Below are 23,389 nucleotides of genomic sequence, written 5' to 3'. Positions count from 1 at the left end.
AGAAGTATCATTCAGAATGGATGTATTCACCAAATTGGTATGTATACTAGTTGTAAGAAGAACTGAACCAAGAGCATGCTACCAACAGTCTAATGAACCTTGGTACCATTCCTTCCTGCTATCAAATAGATTTCTCTTCCAATCAATCATTAACAACCTGACTGACCATCTAATATTATCACCATATACAAATGAGTATTAGATTTTGATGAGAAATTCATCTATGCCTTTTATGTCAAATTACAAGATAATGACTTTTTAATCATTTTATATCTATTCCCTTCACAGGAAGAAAGATGCTGCATTAGAAGGTGGAGAAGTCTATTAAAGGCACTTCATATAGGAAGGATAAATGCAATATATTTGTAACTAAGTAGAATTTATTTGTTACTAATACAGACACTAATCTACCCTGACTGATACATCTTAGCTTTAAGATCTTTTCCTTGGAGTTTCCTATCTAGTCTCCTAATTCTGAGACACATACTTCAATGGTTTTCAAAATGAAGTCCATAAACTTTCTCATATTATACACAAAATTTGAGACTCTGGGGATGAGGGCCCACAGTGATCATTGGATTCCCCAAAACTCCTGATGTCAGCTCTATCTTGTTGAAGATTTTTTAAAAAAATTGTTGCTGATTCTTAAGCAATCTACACATTTAGTCTACAACCACGACAGGTAATCTCTTGTTACTGACCTTGACTTGGCTCTCCTAGTCCAAGATTCTTAACTTATCTTTGTAATACATCATCACCCATTGTCTGGCCATGATTAAATGTGCCTATAACCTGCTTCCTGAACCAGCTCTAGAAACTTCTTTGATCCCAGGGAGATCAATCTCTGTAACTGGTGATTGGTTACTCAAAGTGAATGAGTGAGTGATAGTTGCTTAGTCGTGTCGAACTCTTTACTACCTCATGGACTATAAGGAAGTACTCAAAAAGTGTATTTTTAAATCAATGAGGCCAAGTTCAGGAAAATTAACAATGTCAATAGTCTGGTTTTGTGTAAGACCCTGTTCCTAAGAAACATAAAGAAAAATGGCTATTGTGAATTTTAATTAAGAACTGTCCCACAGCTTGAGGGTCTAAGTAATAAGCAAATTTCCTGGAAGCAATTCACCAAATGGGTGAGCAAATTTAGCTTCTTCACTAGTTTAGGTTATTGAATTTTCATAAATTTACCCTAAGCTGACTCACCTGTAGGTAGTGTAGTGAAATGATAATCAACACCATCTTCTCCAGACACTTAAATTAAGATGCTGACTTAGCTTTCTCCTTTCTTCTGAACCTTGTATGTGCATTAACTTGACATAATCCCCACATAAATATCACATCTGTTGCTCACTTAACACCTACAAAATCTTAATTATTCCTCAGTTTTATGTACATCCACATATTCAATTAAGATGACTTTGGAAGGCTCATTTTATACATACTGCTGCAATTTCTTCTCCCTGGATAGTTGTAAGGTTCATTACATACATACTGCTACAATTTCTCTTCCCTGGGTAGTTACTCATAACTTTATCATCAGTGAATTATTTTAGGTGCTTAACTTTAAAAGTTTGCACATCAAATTTTCTAATAAAAGTAAATGGCTTAACTAATAAACAGATTTGATTAATAATTAACATTTATATATACATATGTATATAAGTATATTGAATAATATCTATTATAAATAATGTATATTTTCAAATATATTACAATAACATAATATACATTAAAAATAGTATATGAAGAGATGAATCAAACAAATCTATTATTTTTTTTGCTAGATGAATACAATCATTTTATATGCAATGTATATTTTTTCCTATTAACTGCACATGATGTTTAATATTTTACACTTCTCAACATACCTAGGAACTATCCTCCTAATTTTTTAAAATATGCATTTTTAAGGAGAGATAATTAAAACAATAGGCTACAAAATATAAGTTAAAATCTAATACCCCTTTACTTTCTTCAAATTTTTTTATTTTATTGATCTTTTATTATAAATGATGCAATACAGTATCTTTTTAATTGGGTAAGAACATTCATTTAATATGTTGCTTAAATCAGGACTGATCTTTGAGCATCACTGATGAGAAACAAAGAAAAGAATAGCTTATTGCATTCATAAAGATGTGTTCCAAAAGCATTTGAGCCAGGTGCTATGCATTACATGCATTGATTTCACTTCTAAATCAAGTAAGTTTATGATTATGTATGATGTTTTATGATATAGGAAACTAATATTTATTGAAAATCTACAGGTGCCAAACATTGATTTGGGTATTTTTTATGAAATTGATAGTAATTATTATAATTGATGATAATGTAATAAGATCATTGCCATAAAGTATATCACTTCATTATATTAACCAAAGTACTTGCTGTTATTAAAACAACTGATATTTAATGAGAGCTAAAGATTTGAGAAACTAAAGTGTTACGTTTTCAATTATTCTAACAGCAGCTTGCATTTATCAGGAGCTCATCAGATAGCAGGCACCACATCAATTGTTTTGTTATCTCCGATTGTCACAGCAACACAAAGCTAGGTACACATATCCCCATTTTATGTTGAGGAACTCAGGCTCAGTAAGTAAGGTTTACCTAAGGTGACACAGTTAAAGGGCGTCAGGACAGAAGTCCATGCTCTTTCTACTACACCACATTGCCTTCCATACCAAGCAAAACTAACGGAAACCAAGATTTCTGGCAACCTTATGTTTAATTTAGCTTGTTACTCCAATTTAGAAGCATGCGTTTCCCCCAGATTAATAATAATAATGAGGAAGGTGATAACAGTAATATAATAAAAACCCTCTCACAACAACCTATTTATTAAAAAAAAAGAAAAAGAAAAAAAAAGGAAACTAACTTTTTTGAGTTACTTTTGCCAGTAAGTAGCTAAGATGGGGTACAATCCAGATATCTGATTCCTGGGTCAGAATTCTTCCCCAGTAACAAGCTGAGGATGAGATGGCTGAATGGCATCACTGATGCAATGGACATGAACTGGGGCAAAATCCAGGAGATGGTGAGGGGCGAGGAGGCCTGGCGTGCTACAGTCCATGAGGTCACGAAGAGTCAGACACGACTGAATGACTGAACAACAAAAACAACAAGAATAACAAGCTGATAAACTAACAAGAGAGTTGAAATAAGCAACTATGAACAATGATCACAGAACACCTGTGTGTCAAATCAGTGTCAATTCTAGACAGATGATAACGCATTCCCATAGAGTAATAAGGATGCAACAGAATAATAAGGAGATCAAACCAGTCAATCCTAAAGGAAATCAGTCCTGAATATTCATTGGAAGGACTGATGTTGAAGCTTCACCTCCATAACTTTGGTCACCTGATGCAAAGAACTGACTCACTAGAAAAGTCCCTTATGCTGGGAAAGATTGAAGGAAGGAGGAGAATGGGACGACAGAGGATGAGATGGCTAGATGGCATCATCGACTCGATGGACATGAGTTTGAATAAGCTCTGGGAGTTGGTGATGGACAAAGAAGCCTGGCATGTTTCCATGGGGTCTCAAAGAGTCGGACACGACTGAGTGACTGAACTGAGCTAAATAAGGATGCAAAATTGAGTGTGGTTTTCATTAATGTTTTAAAATTTTATCAATTTAACCAACACTAGAGGTAAACCTGTGACAATTTAGACACACTGCACTATTTTACCTTTATATTAATACTATCAAAACTAAGTAATGTGCAACCAATGGTATTAAAAGCAGCCACTTGAGTCTTGTTACTACACTGCCTCTAGCTAAATAAGTCTGTCTGTCTCTCTCTCTCAATCTCCCTCCCTTTCTCCCTTTCTGTCTCTCTCACCAGCCTCCCTCCCTAGGTCAGCCCCCTTGACCAGACTCAGTCTTCATTTGCAGCTTTTCTTCTCACCAGTCCATTCCAGGCAACCAGCTCTGTGCCTCCCTCCCAGCCTTAGTAATTAATTGTGCTATTATTGTGAATTAAATGTACAAGCAAGTCAATGTTTAGCCTAATTAAGAGTGAAGCCAACAAATTATCTAAAGCACCACTCCAGCAGAATTTGCATTCAGCCTTATATTAGCAGCCAATCAGGCTTTTCAGCTATTGATTCAAGCACTTCCAGGCTTCCTTAAAAGCCTCGTACAGCTAGGCTTTCTCCCCGCCCCAGCTCCTGAACCTTACACCAGGCCTCCATCCTTTACCCATCCCTAAATTCAATGTTTTATTACATACCACTGAAAGGAGTCTCAGGGCCCTTTTTCATTTACTACAGTTGAAATGGACAGCTTTGCACTTAATAGTTTTGTCAGTTTAGGTTATAGGAAAACTGTATTGTTTAACATTATTAAAGACTATTTAAATTTTTTCTTGTCATTTTATCAAAATAAATTAATCATCTTTCAAAACAGATAAACAAACTCACAAAAATACTCCTTCCATAGCATGCAGCTACCAGAAGGTCTCCCAACTTTGTATTTGAAAAGCAAATGAAAACCACAGTTCTTAACAATAAAAACATGTAACAGGGCTCCTACTTCTAGACTACTGGTGACTAGAAAGAAGTCTGATCAAGGAAACTAAAGCTTTAGTGAAGGTTTTAAAAATAGTGAATTTAGTAAAGAAAAAAGTACTGCCTGGAGTAAAAAATTTCACCCCGGTTTTTTATATTGGGCTGCAACCTACATCCCTGGCAACAGAAGCTGAGTCTTTTCTGATGCAATGTATGCACACCCTGATGAACCAGAGTATGGTCATTGTTTAAAAAAAAAAAAAGGATAAGAGGGTGACAGGCAAAGGCCTTGGGCAGCTGCACATGTGGACTTTACAAAGCATTATTAGATCTTGAATGACTTCATGCAACCTACAGACAAGTCTAGGCCAGTCTCTCACTTGTTTCTCTGATTCATCCTTGCTTGCTTCTGCTGCCCACTCTATACATACAAGCCATGCATCTTAGATTTTAAAACAGTGTCCATTTCAAATATTCCCTCCTGTCGACTCCCCTCAACCAACTGTCCTTACCACAAACCCTCATGGACAATGCTCACCGTGCTCATTCAGTGAATGCTCCAGACAATTTCTTATTGAAATGTAAAGAAAGAAAACAGAAGAGAGAGAGTCTCTTCCACTGTCATCACACCCACCACCTAGTTCTTACCTCCATTTTCAAAATTGCCTGAATTACTGTGTCTTATTTATCAAATTCTGTCATTGCAGTACTCACACATATTAACATATTAATTAATATTTGTAAAACTCCCCTGGAAAAGGCTATCAGGAAAAATAAAACATTTCTTTGTGATTAACACTAGAAAACATCAGCTTCTTCATATCCTGCCCTAAAGACTATGTACTCTTCAGACAATTATTCTAGTTCATGGAGGAATTTTTTATCAGTGAATCAAGTGTCTCATTTCTTCAGTGCTAAACACAATATTTATCCTTGTAACACTGGAATAAGTTCATAAACATAGAAGTGTATGTGTGCATAGAGATGTTTATATACACTATATTTAAACCTGCTTTAGAACATAAAAGGGGCCAAACACATCACAAAACAGGTACTTATCAAAGAGCTCACTATGTGGATTTCTTAAAATGGCCATTAACCACTGAGAGGGCAAATATTTCAACACCAAGTTTCAAAAATTCAGAAGAGGGAGGAGACTTCTTTTCAAAGGAGTAAACCTGCCTGTGATACACTGAAAACTGGCAGTGAGCGATGAAAACGTGCCCTTTGCTGCCATCAAGTGGTCCTTTTCGGAATCTTTTTATATATAAGCCTTAGTTCAGCTCAGTTCAGTCACTCAGTTGTGTCCGACTCTTGGCAACACCATGTACTGCAGCATGCCAGGCCTCCCGGTCCATCACCAATTCCCAGAGCTTACTCAAACTCATGTCCATAGAGTCAGTGATGCCATCCAACATCTCATTCTCTGTCGTCCCCTTCTCCTCCCGCCTTCATTCTTTCCCAGCATCAGGGTTTTTCAAATGAGTCAGTTCTTCGCATCAAGTGGCCAAAGTATTCGAGTTTCAGCTTCAACATCAATGAATATTCATTGGGTCATCAATGAATGATCATTCCAATGAATGTTCAGGACTTATTTCCTTTAGGATGGACTGGTTGGATCTCCTTGCAGTCTAAGGGACTCTCAAGAGTCTTCTCCAACACTACAATTCAAAAGCATCAATTCTTTGGTGCTCAGCTTTCTTTATAGTCCAACTCTCACAACCATACATGACTACTGGAAAAACCATAGCTTTGACTAGACTGACCTTTGCTGGCAAAGTAATGCCTCTGCTTTTTAATATTCTGTCTAGGTTGGTCATAGCTTTTCCTCCAAGGAGCAAGCGTCTTTCAATTTCATGGCTGCAGTCATCATCTGCAGTGATATTTTGAAGCCCAAAAAAATATAAGCCTCAATCTTGGTGCAAATGCTTTGCTTTCTCACCAGTTTATTTTTCACACATTACACATGTGGAAGAAAAGCTATGGCAAACCTAGACAGCGTATTAAAAGCAGAGACATCACTTTATAGACAAAGGTTCATATAGTCAAAGCTACAGTTTTTCCAGTAGTCATGTACAGATGTGAGAGATGGATCATAAAGAAGGCTGAGCGCCAAAGAATTGATGCTTTTAAACTGTGTTGCTGGAGAAGACTCTTAAGATTCCCTTGGACTGCAAGGACATCAAACTAATCAATCCTAAGGGAAATCAGTCCTGAATATTCATTGGAAGCACTGATGCTGAAGCTGAAGCTCCAATACTTCGGCCATCTGATGCACAGAACTGACTCATTTGAAAAGACCCTGATGCTGGAAAAGATTGAGGGCAAGAGGAGAAAGGGGCGACAGATGATGAGATGGTTGGATGGCATCACCTGCTCAATGGACATGAGTCTGAGCAAACTCTGGGAGATAGTGAAGGACAGGGAAGCCTGGCGTGCTGCAGTCCAAGGGGTCACAAAGAGTAGGACTGAGCAAATGAATAACACCACGTGTGTTAGCCTTTGAGGGGTCTGAAAAGACCAGGTAAGCATTCCCTAAATTAGGGCTTAATACTTCCAATTCTAAAAAAATTCCATGCATAAGAAGCTCTTCAGAAAGACAATATTAAAGGGGTTTGAAGTGTCCAAACACCGAAAACCCTTCCCAGCCCTACATGACTCACTCGGTTTCTACTAGTGAGACCCTCAGTCTGGACCCAGAGCAGAGCCCTTCATTTCTGCCCACAGAGAATTTCTAATAGATTGGCTTTGACACACCTAATGAACACACATAATTTTAAAAACTGGAGAGAGATTCATTTGGAATCATTTTTAATCAAGTCCTATAACTATAGGAGAAAAGGGTTTCCTGTTTCTCTCCCATCTATGCCTCACTGCCGTGAGGCTTCAGTCTTATATGTAAACAAGGCAGCATACTATGGAATGTGATTACTACATAACCTTAATTTTAACTTGGTTGATTGCTTTGCCCCCATTTATCTTTGAGCATCTTCGTGTTTCTCTCCCAAGAGAAAGTTAATTAAATACACAGTTCAATGAAAGGAGAAAGGATAACTGCTATTTTTAAAGCACGGCAAAATGCCATGTCCGCAGCCCCTTCATTTCTGAGAACGACAGCATTCATCTTAGAGTACTGGTTCTCTTGATTGGAACGTGTAGCAGTATGATTTTGGTTATGAAACGAAAAGCCCCAGTAAATCAAAGTGGACACAATTTGAGAAGAGAGAGGGAACTAAATTGCTCTGTATAAGCCAACAGAAGCATTCTGGAAGTTATTTGGGGGTGGGGAGGTACTCCAGAGAGAAGCAGAAACTTCAAATTGGGAGAAAAGAGCAGCCAGGGAGATTTGGCGGGTGTTCTAAATCCAAAAGAAAATGTATGTGAAAACCATAAGTCACCCCTGTGGCTATGAGTTCTTGGCAGATTTTCTGTGTTCCACCCAAGGCTCTAAATCAAACTTCCAAGATGCTCCCTATGCCAGCGGCCATGTGTTCCCAGCCCACCTTTTTCTCAGAGGCAGCTTGCAGGACCATCTAATGTGGAGGCTTCCAGTTCAGCTTCTCACTTATAGGACCCAAGTTCCTTGTTTCTAATCCCAACGTGAAAGTTAAAACTCAGGTCCTTAAGTCACTGCCTCAGTGTCACTTCACAGACTCACTGTCTTGGTGTTCAGATCCTTCTTCATTATTGGCCTCAGGGTTTTTCTTGATCTTTGGGTAAGCACAACTATGCATTTATAAGGAGTCTATCAGGATGTGGGGAACCCTGGACAGCTACAAGCAAAAAAATAAAACTGGACTACTTTCCCAAACCATACACAAAAACTCAAAATGGATTAAAGACTTAAGTGTAAGACCTGAGACCATAAAACTCCCAGGAGAAAACATAGGCAGTATGTTCTTTTCTATAAGTCTTAGCAATATTTTTTTTGGATCTGTCTCCTCATGCAAGGGAAACAAAAGTGAAAATAAACAAATGGGACTACATCAAACTATAAAACTTTTGTACAGGGAAGGAAACTATCAATAAAATGAAAAGGCCACCTACTGAATAGGAGAAGATATGTGCAAACAATATATTTGATAAAGGGTCAATATTCAAAATATACAAAGAACTCACATAACTCAACATTAAAAAATAAGATTTAACAATGGGCAAAGGACCAGAATACACATTTGGTCTCCAAAGACACACAGATGACCAATAGGCACTTGAAAAGATGCTCATCATCACTAACCATCAGAGAAACACAAATAAAAACCACAGTGAGATATCATCTCACAACTGTCAGAATGGCTATCATCAAAAAGACGATAAATAACAAGTGTTGATGAGGAAGTGAAGAAAAGGGAACCCTTGTATATTTTGGTGGGAATGTACATTGGTGCCACAATGGAAAACAGTATGGAGAGTCCTCAAAAAAAATAAAAATAGAACTACCATATGATCTAGTATTTTTACTTCTGGGTATCTATATCCCAAAAATAAAAACACTAATTTGAAAAGATATATGCACCCCTATGTTCACTGCCCAACATTATTTATAATAGCCAATATATGGAAAGAACCTAAATATCCATCCATATATGAATGGATAAAGAAGATGTGGTATTACATATACAATGGAATGTTAATCTTAATAAAATAAATGGAACTTTGCCACTACAACAGAATGGATGGATCTAGAGAGTATTGCACTAATGGAAATAAGTCAGAGAAAGACAAACACTGTATGATCTCACTTTTATGTGCAATCTGAAAAACAAAACAAAGGCACAAGAAAATAAAATGAAGACAGTCACAGATACAGAGAAACAACAGGTGTTTGTCAGAAGGGAGGGAGGTGATGGGGTGAAATAGATGAAGGAGACTAAGAGGTACAAGCTCCCAGCTATAAAATAAATAAGCCACAAGTATGTAATATAAAGCATAAGGAACATGGTCAATAATACTGTAATAACTCTGTATGGGGACAGATGTTACGAGACTTATCATGGTGATCATTTCATAATGTACGCAAATGCCAAATCACTTAGGCAGTGCATCTGAAACTGACATAATATTACCCGCCAACTATATTTCAATCAGTCAGTGTTAATCACATATAAAAGAGAAAAATAAACAAATAATATGAAACGAGAGGGGGAAAGGTCTAAGGCTGTTCTGAATTTTTAAGCGTCTCTAAATGTCTTTTAGGAGGAGAGGCTTCAGGTTAGCTAGTCGGCCACCCTGTCAAAAGGAAGTTGCTTATAAAATGTCTAGATGTAAAACTCTGCCCAGGCTGAGAGCCTTCTCTGCAGCAGAACCCTCACCTGCAACCTCACACATTAATGGAAGATAAATTTAGTTTCATCTTGGTGACTTAAAGAAAAAAGAGGTTACGATAGCAGCACTTCGGTGGCAGGAGACATGGAGTGGTGGAAGCAGAATCAAAGATGAGAGGAACAGGGGTTGTCTGAACCTGGGTCCCTTAAGCCCATCTCTAATTCTCCTCTTACCCCCTTCATCTCATTGCCTCTCAGCTTAGCTCCCCACAGGCAGCTGAAGCCATGAGTGAGTACATACCTCAAGAAATTCATTGCAAAGAGAACTCTAGGAGCAGGCAACTTGACTATCAAGTAAGCTGTGGCTAAAACTATTGAGGTTCTGATCAGATAAATCTAGGGATTTTGTTCCTGGTAATAAGGGATCAAGGGACTCTGGTTCAGCCTAGATTTACAATCAATTCTAAAATTGGGGTGCGGGGTGGAGGAAAAAAGCAAATCATTCTAGGGCAACATCTTTTTTTCCTGTCTTAAATCCTAAATTCACTCTTTGTAGGCCTAACAGATTCTGTTCTAGAAAGGAGATCTAAACTACATCAACAAAAGCTTAGCCATCATAGAAAATCCTTGAAGTCCTCTTTGGAACAGTTCTAGACCAATATTCCTAGAAAGATCTACAGACCAGTACACATAAGAATCTTCAATGCAAATCAGATACAGGGTAAAGAATCCTGAATTCCTCTTTACCACTACCAATCCTCTGATAGAAAATCTGTCAATCATGATATCTGTGAGCCTGCTATCCTTTCTGTACCCTCTGGCTCCATCACTCCCTGCCTTAAACAGGAGAAGCAATGCCTCCGATAACATGGAACATCTACCTCAAAGGCACAGTGGTATCCACCTGCTCTGAGAACTGATTTTCCTCAAGGTTTGCAGTCCTACATTAAAGTGCTCACTAGTTCAAATGACATATGTCAAAATAATTAATAATACATCTTGTATAAATGGAGATTTAATTCTTTAATCTGCAGAACTAAACCATTTTTCCTTTGGTTGGATTTCTTTTTCAGTGGTACCATTAAAAATGTCCTCTCAAGAAAAGATCCTCTTCAACAAAGATGCAGCCTATTGGTGAAGAGTTCAAGAATTACAGAAGAATATGAAATACTATATTTAGTCTGAGAATAAAAGACAATCACCTTCCATTTTACTTAAGATACACATAAAAATTCTAAACTATTCTCTTCCTGCACATACCTACTACTTCTTTCAATTTTCAAATTCAGTTTGAATGACAAAAATACAAAGAAAGTTTCCATATCGTGTTGGAACAACAGGATCAACCATCCCTCAAATGTGTGCTAACCTTCGGGCAGGCTGTATTACTAGAATTCACTAGTTAATGGCTCAACACCTTCTCTATTATTGCTTGAGTGATGAAACCTCTCTGGTCCTCAGTTTCTTGATCTGTAAAATGGAGATAATAAAAATACCTATTTTAGAGGGGTCCTGTGAGGTCTGAAACAATTCAGGTCTGTTACTGAGTGGTCGATTCTTGCTAATTCTCACTAAAATTAGCTTTATTATTATCTGTGAGTGCTTTACAATGTGCCAGGGAATCTGCATTGCTGCATTTATTACTTTTAAATCTGCTTCTTTCTTCAGAATAAGCACTTCTGTTTATCACAGACCTCATTTAGTTCCATTTTAAAAAAGAGAGCAGAATCAAATGAAAAGTCAACTTCTAAGCAAAGGATATATTTTATATACAAACAGTATTTAAAATTTTATTTCCAGCAACAGCTTAGAAAAAGTAAGTTTTACATAGATCCCCTCCACTTCTGGTCCCAGGGGTAAGAATGTACAATTCTCCTGAGACTTTTCTTTAAAAACTTATTTTGTAGTGGGGTATAGCCAATTAACTAACAGCACTGTGATAGTTTCAGAACAGTGAAGGGACTCAGCCATACATATACATGCATCCATTCAGAGACTTTCAACTGGGTTAGGTAATTCCAAGAACACCATTACCCGTTTCATTACACAGGTACTGTTCTAAGGCTGAGGCTTATTCTGACTAGCCATGGGTTAGAATCTGCAATTCCACTATTTAAAAATAGACCCAGTATGAATGGCATCATTTGAAGCCCAAGAAATAACTAACAGATGATGGGTTTTAATAGCTTCCTAAAGCCTGAATGTTTGATCTATTAAACAATCACATTCTTGAATTTACCGCTTGTGAGTACGGACTAAAGTATAAATCTTGTGAAATACCTGCTTTTCCTTGACTATTCATCTCCTTTAATGGTGCGGGGAAAAACTAATAAAGTTTTAATTGAGCCATCCCTCTCAGCATTGAACAGTGGTGGCTAAAATCTATACATAACATCAAAACAATTGCACCATAGAGCTGGTCGACAGACGTGTTTTTACTACATTTAGAAGAAAAGGGTATTAGCTGGCTTTCCAATCTATTGGGGAGAATAGATCAAAACTTTCCTTAGGAACTGTTTCAGTGCACAACAAATATCTAAGGTGGTTACTTATTGTCACTAATCGAATTCTTAACACTGTAAATTAAGCCATTCTCCTTGTATTGTGCCCTTAAAACTTAAAAAGAGCAAACCAATAACTGGAGAAGTTTAAAAAAATCTACAATCTACTTGTTAGCACATCTTCATGCCATGGTGATTTGATTAGTGATTTGATAAGTATAGATTACAACCCTGGACTTAATACACGGTGGCCCACTTTTAAAATGGCCCATTTATAACAAAGGTCTCTCTGTTGGAACTGCCAGAGAGTTGAAAAAAAAAAAAAACATGCCACCAGTATAAAAAAAAAACTTTTTTTAGCCATGCATTGTAGAGCAGTGAAACTGTAAACGTGGAGACCTTCATTTCAGCACAGTTCTACTGATTGTGTGACTATAAACAAGTCAAGATTTCCTGATTCTCATATTCTGTCTCTATAGTAAGGTTACTGCCTGCTCTCAAACCACCCCAAGAGAAGACCTAAAGAATAAGGAACACAATGTAAGTATTATAAAATGTTATAAGCTTCTTGGAGAAAAGACTCTACATGTCTTACATAAGAAAAATTCTTAAATATATTTTAAGATAGAAAATTCATAATGAAGATTCAGGCTACCACAAACTAAAAAGTTACTGACTTCTTACGAGTTTCAAATATAACACTCACCACAGGAGAAGGGGAAAGGTAACCTACCCCATTGTCCCATCCATCAGAAGAATCGTGTTGTATACGTGAGAAAAGATGAAGAGAAAGAGAATTGTGCTGAAGAACATTGTCATCCATGACCCATGATCCTCACGAAACATTTTTAACCGGAGCAACTGACCTGCAATATAATTATTATTGGACATCAGTGTACCTTGCAACTCAAAATACATACAGCATTGCTTTGTTTTAGTTAATTTCTTTTATCTCACTAATATTCTGAAGTCTTAGACCCTAGCACTTGTCTTACAGAGAAACTACTACCTAAGGTCCTTATTGCTCTTTTGTAAATAGATGATGAAGTCCAAGACAATCTCCACCTCATCATTCTAGAGCAAATACTAGCATGAAAATCTAGTGTACAGAGAGCGCTCATTATGCTGGCATGAAAATAAGATTAATTAGAACACTTACCTTATATTTTTTATTTCAGAAATATGTTTTTGGTTCATTTACTGAAACTACTTAAGTAAGGCAAATGGTAAACATGTTGCATAAATTCTTAATTCCCTTTTGCTCCCACAGGCCCATTCCCAGTACTGGTCAAATGATAGGTAAATTTCACTTATATTAAAGCACATGAAAATGTGAACAGTAAAAATGAAGTCTCTATCATAAGAGTCAGAAGGCTTACTAGCCTTACTCGTAGCTAAAATATCCATTCCACATACAGGCTGGTGCACAAGTGTGTGGGGTCTGGCAGCATGCACATGTGTTATGGAGTCAGTGTGGTTCCCAGCAAAACATGATTTCTAATCATGCCTAATATCTGTTTACAAAGATAATTACTAAAAATGGAGAGAATGGTCATTAATCTATGGCAAAGGAGGCCAGAACACACAACGGAAAAAAGACAGTCTCTTCAATAAGCAGTGCTTGGAAAACTGGACAGCGACACATAAAAGAATGAAATCAGAACACTCCCTAACACCATACACAAAAATAAACTCAAAATGGATTAAAGATCAATATGTAGAGCTGGAAACCACAAAACTCCTAAAGGAAAGCACAAGCAGAATACTGTCTCACTAAAATTGTAGCAATTTTGGATCTGTCTCTTAAACTGAAGGAAATAAAAGCAAAAATAAAAAACGGGACCTAATTAAAGTTAAAAGCTTTTGCACAGAGAAAAGGTGGAAGTGGTGCAGTCACTATGTCGTGTCCAACTCTTGTGACCCCATAGCCTGTTAGGCTCCTCTGTCCCTGGGATTCCCCAGGCAAGAATACTGGAATGGGTTGCTGTTTCCTTCTTCAGGGGATCTTCCAGACCCAGGGATCGAATCCAGATCTCCTGCAACACAGGTGGAATCTTAACTGACTGAGCCAAAGGTAACCATCAACAAAACAAAATGACAACTTGGGAGAAAACATTTGCAAATGATATGACTGACAATGAGTTAATATCCAAAATATATAAATAGGTCAAACAAGTGGACATCAAATAAATAAATAAATAACCTGATTGAAAAACAGGCAGAAGACCTGAATAGATATTTTTCCAAAGAAGACATGCTGATAGCCAACAGACACATGAAAAAATGCTCAGTATCACTTATCATCAGGGAAATGCAAGTCAAAACTAAAATGCGCTATCATCTCACATCTATCACAATGGCTATTATTAAAAAGAACACAAATAACAAATGTTGGCAGGGATGTGGAGAAAAGGGAACCCCTTTACACTACAGATGGGAATGTACACTGGCACAGCCACTATGGAAAACAGTATGGAGGTTTCTCAAAAAACTAAACATAGCGCTACCATTTGACTCAGCAACTCCACTCCGGGGTATATAACCAAATGAGCCAAAAAACACTACCTCAAAAACATACATGAATCCCAATGTTCACAGTAACATTATTTGCAATTGTTAAGATATGGAAACAACGTAAGTGTCCATCAACATATGAATACACACACACACACACATACATAAGGAATAAGGCCATAATGGAGAATGAAATTTTGCTATTTGCAATAACATGGATGAACTTGGAGGGTATTACGCTAAATAAAAGTCAGACCAAAAGATAAATACTGTATGATATCAGTTATATGTAGAGCCTAAAAAATAAAACAATCTAGTAAACATAATAACAATGAAAAAAGCAGACCCACAGATAGAGGGAACGAACTAGTAGTTACCAGTGAGGAGAAGGAAAGGGGAGGGGCAATACAGGGATTAAGAGGTACAAACTATTATGTATAAAATAAGCTACAGGATATACTGTACAACACAAGGAATATGCCCAATATTTTATAACATCTATAAGTGGAGCATAACCTTTAAACACTGTGAAACACTACATTTTATACCTATAACATATAATACTCTACATGAACCACACTTCAATAAAAAAAGAGAAAATGTTAAAATGCAAATACTTCAAGGAGGAAAATGTATTAAGATGAATACTAAAGTAAAAATTACTGGTATCACAAATAGGCCAGATAAATATTATGATTTATGATAAAGAGAACTGAGAGCACTAGTATCCTGAAAGGTGAGGAAGATTTAAAAAAACAAACAAGATTAAGAAAAAATAAACATAGGCCATCCTGGTTTCTCCTAAGAGAAAGTTTATCCAAATAATGAGAAAAGAGATGATGCACATATAGGAACTACAATTAAAATAGGGTAGGTCTGAAATCTTATAGTAAAATTTTTCATGAGAGAAAATATTTCTTTTTGATGATATGTCAAAGCTATGGGAAAATATATATATATTTCCATCTGGAAAATATCTCTCTAGGGACAGACAGTAGCTCTCACATAGGTTTCTGAGCATAGGAAGAAATCATCTTTTAAGATTTAACCAATTTTCCCTCACCCCTTTCTTTTACTAAAAGAGCACTTTAGATTTCATTTGGAAACCAGGCCAACAGAAACATTACCCCAGCTAAAACTTTAAATGGAGCAAATATGGGAGATTTGGTTACCTCATCTGGTTTCTTGGCCTGTACAAGAGAAGCAAAGGACAAATCTGAAAGTCAGAGGCAAAGTGGATTATAACTGAGAGAAGAATGTGGAAAATGTTCTACTGAAGCAAAGAATACTGATGCTGCAAATTACAGCCTTACACAACTTGTGATAATTGAATCAATAATTATAGAAATCCAGGGAATTGCAAGTCTCCACACAACACCTTGTCAGGAATATTATAAATAGATATTAAACAGAGAGTGCTTGAGAGTGAAAAATCCATGCCACTAATATCTTAAAGCAAACTGCAAAGAATATCATTCATTCTTTGAACAAATATTGAATGTGTGTTTCTTACATGCCAGCTGCGGATCAAGGGGCTAGAGGTACAGCAGTGAGCAGGTCAGGAAGATGTTCAAAGTCAGCCATCATTTGAGCAATTAATGAAAATGTGATCTTATTTTAGACTGATGGACTCAGTGTTCTCTTTGCTGCAAGTCTTTCAGCCTTGATCTATTTATTTAATTCAGCAGCTGACATGTTGAAGAACTGCTAAGACCAGAAATTAGAGTTCTTTGAAATTAAAATGTGAATTTCTTTCTTAACATATGCATATGTCAAAAATGTCACTAATGGATATACTTTAAAAGTCAAAGACTCAAGAGTGCTTTGCAAATAAAATACAGTGGGTTAACTGTACATGGCGACTGAAATAATAAAGAGTTAGTAAAACGAGAGATGTGACAGGATCATTTATGCTGTCATTGCTGAACTCATTGCCTGGCACTAATTTCAGTCATTACAGCCATTATAACAAAATGGCAGGCTAATATGACTTGCAATTCACTTGAAACACACAATAAAAGAGCTTCAATATATTAAGGGCAGAACCAGAGTGACCCAAATGTTGAGTCAAATCATATTTTAAAAAAAAATTTCCCATAACCTATTTCAAGGTTAACTCATTGAGTGACCATCCTAATGCTAGAAATATGTATACACGGACTGTCATCAGTTGACTCCCCATCAATTTAATCAAACCAGGAACCTCAGAGAGTTACCTAAGGACGTCACATGAAAGTGACCTATCTCCACCCTGTGGTGTGACCACACATCTGGTTTCCCTGGGACAGCAGTGGCTTGTGACTCTTGTCCTGGCATAATTATTAAGAGTGCCCCCTTCCTTTCTGAAGCGTAGCGGTTTGGACAGTAAGTTATATGCCACCTTTCATATAGGTAAAAGAATTCAGAATTTTTTAACACTCTTCTTTAGAGGAGATTCAGGAGATACCCGAGTGAAAACAGTCAACTGAAATAAGACATCACTAAGAGGGATACATCACTGACAAGGTGATAAATGACTTTTAATCATATGTATATTTGTAAATCTTACTGTATGTTTATGTTACTAATAAAATGTGTCTTGGACTGTATGGGCCATCACCTCTGATATGGTCAAGGTAATTGGAAAACAAATCTTAAAATGATCGGCAGCATTAAAGAGGTACACAAGTCTATGCGTTAAAAGAGAGGGTTGGAGGGTACAGTGATTAATTGTCACAAATGTTGTTTTAAAGTACCGAAATAGCCTAGAATCTCAGAATCTTTCCTGGAGATACAGTAGGTTTAGAACCACTAAGAATCATAAGATTCTAACAAGGATAATGACCTAAAAGCTAATTTTAAAACATATGATGAGCTCACATGTATTGTGGAAGATGGAAGTAGATAGGTGTAAGAGAATTAGGGAGAAACTACTTTGTTTCTTGGGTTTTTTACTGCTGTGTTCTCATCAGCAAAAGAACAGAAAGGAACATTTGCTCTTTACCTCACAGCCAGACTTGTATGCTAAGTTCTGGGTCCCTTTTCTTTAGAAGCAGTTTTCAGCAGGAGACCTTGAACAAAGAAATAAACTAAACAACCTCAGAGGAGAAGGACTAAGCTAAACTAAGAGGAGAAGGAGAAGCATTAGTGCTTCCAGTTAAGAGATGGGGGTACTCCTGGGAAGTTGTTGAAGCAAGGTTGAGTAGAGGGCTTCTAGATTCAGAGAGGATACAAAGATTCTGGTCTCCAAGGTGGCAGAACCTCACATGGGTTTGAGTCCATGGATGCTGGTAAAGGTCAAAGCATCAAGGGTCATGGCCTTGGAATTCAAGTAAAGAGACCGAGCTGGCCTCGAGGGAAGAGCAACCAGTAGAGCAGCCACCCACTTTCATTAGGAACACAGCAGCCGGGGGAGGACTCCAGCAGTCTGTTGGTGGAGGTCATCAAGAGGACACGACTGCTGGCTGCCCCAGGAACAGAACCCGGCAGTGAGAGTTTCCTCGCCCCCGTTCCTGGACTTGGGGTATACGCTGCCCACAGTCTCCCTGTGCTTGTAGGCTAAGTCGCTTCAGTCGTGTCCAACTCTGCGACCCCACAGACTGTAACCCATCAGGCTCCTCTGTCCATGGGAGTTTCCAGGCAGGAATACCGAGTGTGTTGCCATTTCTTCCTCCAAAGGGTCTTCGCAGTCCAGGGATTGAACCTGCATCTTCTTCGGCTCCTGCACTGCAGACAGACTCTTTACTGTTGAGCCACTGGGGAAGCCCACACTGTTCCCCTAATGGAAACCATTTCCAAGAACACAGTCTTAAGAGAGAAACGTCTTTTTGAGACCATCAGGATGGACTATATGACTGAACCCATTGAAGACCTCTGTATAAACCTCTGATTCTGGTGTGTGGATGCAGAGATCTACTGTCTTGCGACCACTCGAGATAAGCCTCACACATAAGTTCCTTTGCTTGCTAAGCCTACCAATCTGGAGCAGTCTGCTTCATGCTTTGGTCTGTTCCTTCCCTCCTTGTACAGGGCCAGTTTCAGATTTCACCAGCAAGTTCCTGAGGTTGCAAACCTACACGCTTTTAGATGGCATCATTGTGCCAAAGACCATCACCAAAGCAGCAATAGGAGAGGGGAAGGACAGGTGAATGCAGACTCAAGGGTTTATTTCCAGGACTCAATAAGCCTTGGGACTGCTTTAAATTTTAGAGATAAGAAGGATGCTCTAAAAATTACCAGTTTTGTACTCTCTGTTCACCTCAGTAAGTAGGAAGTCTGAGCAAGATATTTAATTTAGAGGAGAAAATGTGGCATTACACATACTATCCTGACCAGGAAATATGAAAGGAGGCACTTTCCTCAAGAAGATGCCAAACTGAAGCTAACACTACTATTCATTAAGTCTTCTGCTCCAAAATCTCCTATATACAATGTGTCAATTACACGCATAATTTATATGTGCAACTACTTAATGTATACATACATATAATGTATACATATAATATACATATAATGTATACATACATATAATGTATACATAAAGTATACATATACATAATATACATTGTGTACATAATATGTATATAATTATGTACATACTGATATACATAATTTGCAGTTATTTAAAGGAATATATTTAATTTGCTGCAGTCAAAACTCAATCAAAGTCAGCACAGCAGGCAACCTACACACCGGTAAGAATATTCTATGTTGCCAATAACAAAAACAATGGTTCCAAACCCTTGCTTTTTATCACTATGGAATACTTGGGCTTCTGATGTACTCCAAAAATGGTGTTACACAATATTGTAAAGTAATTAGCCTCCAACTAATAAAAATAAATGGAAAAAAAAGAGAAAAAATACGTTAAATAGATACCATTGTAAAATTTAAATAAATAAAACAGAAAACTAGTATCAGCTTAAATTATAATAAGTTGATCTTTATGGCTTCTCACATTTTCTGAAAAAAAAAAAAAAAAAAGATATTTGTTCCCTGAACAAAAAATAATTTTCTCCTTACTATAAATGTTTAGAAAATAATGTAGATTTAGTTTAACTAAACAATAATATGACTTCAAGAAAGGCTTGATCCCCCACTCAAACAATACGGACCAAGGCTTGATTTATCTCTGTTTCCCAGCTCATTCTTCAGGGTGGGGTCCCATCTTAACCAGCTCCTTCAACACATTTGCACATAATTTTTGTAATTTTAAAATGACTGTAGCAATCCTGAGGAATGTGTCTTCATTTTTGTCTAGGGAGAAATGATTTGTGGGAGCATTTCTCAAGAAAATCATATGATTAACTCTACCTGGGCTTGTTTGGATCCTGAACCAATAACCATAGCCAGAATTATGAAAAGCAATGATTAGCTAAGCCTATGTCACATGCTTCACTCCCAGAGCCAGACAAAATTAGTTCCCTAGCATTACACTGATCCACAAATGCAAGGCAAGTATTGCAAACAAGTTGAAAAAGGTGGAGCCCTACGAGGAAAAGTCCGTGGGTCCCTGAATCACTGCTTCAGACAGAAGTATCTGCCATGTTTTGGGCTTTATATGAGTGAGACATTCAAGTGAGATATAGTCATTCTATATTTTGTAGGATTTTATTACTGCAGCTAGTGTTGTCTTACCAGATACAAGATGATCAGTAAATCAAAGGCTCTGAGAAGGTAAGAAAGAAGGAATGGGGTTTATAATGGTCCAAGTTGTGGAATCTTTATTTCTTATCTTTCTTTATGTCCCCAGTATTCAGCAGAACACACAGTAAAATATTTTTATTGGATGAAATACTGATGGGCAGATTCTGGAAGGAAAATTAAGATCTGCCCTCAAGTCCTCCAAAACATTCTACAATATGCAGGGAAACGCATCTTGTTGGTGATGCTGTAGTCATCTCTCAGATAATTCAACCTCAGAAAACCTAATGCTCAAGACTGTGAAGCTTACCGCCTGCGGTGCGTGCACCACACCTGTGTATAAGCTGCAAACAGTGAGGACCATGCTTGTCTTCCTCACCACTGGTGTCTCCATGGTGCTGACACACGGCACGTTTCAAATAATAAATATTTGTCCAATAGATTAAAAAAGGAAGGGACACACAAACAAATGAGCAAACAATATTCCACTATACAACTAAAAACCCCCGTCATTGTAAATCTGGTGTCTAAACTACACCCACCTTTTGAGCCCTGTGGAGCCCTGTAGGTTAAGCTTCACCTCCTCCCCATTTTCTCCCCATCAATTAACCATGTCCTGAGATCCCAATTAACCATGTTCTGAGATCTGTTCCCTCCTATTCAGCACTAAACTCCTGTTTCCTTATCATACTTTCTTCTCCCCAGTACCCTTGTTTCGTGTGCACCCTAGATTTATTTTATATTTGCCCAACAAAACCCCAACTCTGACTCAGAGCTACAATTTGCTTTCTCCAATTTCAGTAAACTTCTGTGGGAAAAGCTACACCAGTGGGTTGATGCACTACTACATAATCAAGACCCCCAACTTCTGCTGTTACCACAGCACTGCACATCAATACATCCATTTTAAATTACACCTCAAAGCTCCTACTAAGCCACTTTCACTCTCAGAATGTGGTCTTAGTCTCAACCTCAAGCAAATTTTGCTACCACTTAATATGACTTCCTTCAACTTTCTTCCCACTCACATCCATCCATCCATTTATCTACTTTCTCTGCTATTCCTACTGTCTTCTTTTGTTTTTCTCTGTGCTCTTCCTGCAAAAACATCACATGTGCTTTTAAAACCACAGCCTCCCCTCTTTTGGGGAGGGTTTCTTGTTTCACCAACCATCTTTTCTCTCCTTCTTCTGTCCGATCTCTGTCTCTATGGGTTTTCTTCCCTCTGCCTCTTAAGCTTCTTAAGTCCATCCTAAAAACAGTGCTTTCTTGACCTCATGTCCTTGAACTACCATCCATACAATTTCCCTTCTCATCCAGACTTCAAGAGAGTAATCTTCATCAGTCCCCATCATGAGATCTTACATACAATGCAAGCACTATTGAAATTGTTCTGGCAAATGGTAATGGTCCTCACCTTTGCCAAATACAGTAGAAATAAACTGGCCTTCAATTTACAGGCTGCATCTGACACAGCAGTTACCCACTCTGTCCTTCTTGATACTCTACTTCTCTGGTTTCCCTGGCACCAAATATTCCTTGCGCTTTTTCTACTTTCTTGCTTATTCTCATCCATTTGTGGGGCATCTCTTCCACTTGTCACATAAACACCAATGTTCCCCACGGTCTGTCCTCCGTCTTTCTCTTTGTCATATCCCTATAGAGTCTCATTCACTCTGTGGGTTTAATATCCAGTATCTCCAGCATAGACTTTTCCTCCTGAGCTTCAGACTGGAAGAACAACCTACCCGCTGTATTCCTGGATGTCCTACTGTCGATTCAAACTCAGTATACAAGAAAGAATCCAGGATGCCGTGGTGGGCCAGTGGCTAAGAATCTGCCTGCCAATGCAGGGGACACGGTTTCAATCCCCAGTCTGGAAAGATTTCACATGCCACGGGGCAACTAAACCCAAGCATCACAACTACTGAGCCCCCATGCACAAATATTGAGCCTATTCACCACCACCACTGAAGCTCACTCATCTCCAGCCTGTGCTCTGCAAGGAGAGGAGCCACTGCGACTGAAAAGCTTGCGCACCACAGAAGAGTAGCCCCCGCCTGCTGCAACTAGAGGAAGTCTGAGCACGGCAACAAAGACCCAGCACGGACAAAAAATAAATAAGTAAGTTAATTAAAAAATAAAAGAATTCAAAATTTCCACCTCTTGTCCCAGCACACCGTTTACCTATGACTCCAATCTGATCTTTCCCAGCCCTAAATCCACCCCTACTTCTGACTTCATCATCTTATCATTTTCAAAATGACAAGGTTAGATTCATTCTCGATTGTTGATTCCTGCACACCTTCCATTTCCATCGACAGTCTTATTATTTTATAAACTTCCATGCATCCTCTTCTCCCATAATTTGTTGCAGCGGGACTGTGGCAAAAATCTGACTGGTCTTCCTTACTCCAGCCTCCTTTCCCATCTCAATCCACCCACAATAGAGCTAACTAAAACATAACTATGGTCATACTACCCCTTCACTTTAAATCTTTCAGTGACCACTCCTCACCTAAAGAATAAAATGCAAGTTCCTTACCATGGTATAGAAGGCATTGCTTGACCTGACCCAGGCTCATCTCTCTCACCAGCTTTCCCTCTAGTTCCATCAACACTAAACAGACATCAGTTTCCTACGTTCATGCTGAACACTCTGCTTGGGGTATTCTTCTTCCTCCATCACTTGAATAACACCTATATTTCCTGTGGACCTTAAAATTAAGGTCAGACATGATCTCCTCTAGGAAATCTCCTTCATTGTCAAATATTTCATATATTGGAGTAATAGCCAGAAGAGCTTACAGGATTGATTCTCACAGGAGGTGATAATTTTCCTCCAGTGAAGACAATGCATGCAATGATAGTCAAGCACAGTGTAAAAGGTTGGGTTACATGACTTTTATCTTGAGGACTGTTTTGTTAAATGAGAGATTAGTTCAAAGTCTGCTAACTCAAAAGTCTTTAGGTT

General features: G+C 37.9%; 1 protein-coding gene across 4 annotated transcripts in view; it reads right to left on the bottom strand.

The window, feature by feature from the left end:
* The window catches only part of TMEM117 (transmembrane protein 117), a 569,178-nt gene that overhangs the window by 440,672 nt on the left and 105,117 nt on the right, over positions 1-23,389 (bottom strand). For 2 of the 4 annotated variants that reach the window (XM_043446530.1, XM_043446529.1), the window contains one exon: positions 13,013-13,145. In XM_043446530.1, the coding sequence (XP_043302465.1) occupies positions 13,013-13,145 (133 nt within the window). Of the gene's footprint in view, positions 1-11,147; positions 11,249-12,985; positions 13,147-23,389 lie in introns of those variants that run through there. The other 2 variants (XM_043446531.1, XM_043446532.1) reach the window with 2 other exon arrangements.

This window comes from Cervus canadensis, chromosome 25 (assembly GCF_019320065.1).
Source record: "Cervus canadensis isolate Bull #8, Minnesota chromosome 25, ASM1932006v1, whole genome shotgun sequence".
Lineage (NCBI taxonomy): Eukaryota > Metazoa > Chordata > Mammalia > Artiodactyla > Cervidae > Cervus > Cervus canadensis.
Note: the sequence above shows the minus strand (reverse complement) of the source record. Positions and strands in the feature narration are given on the sequence as shown.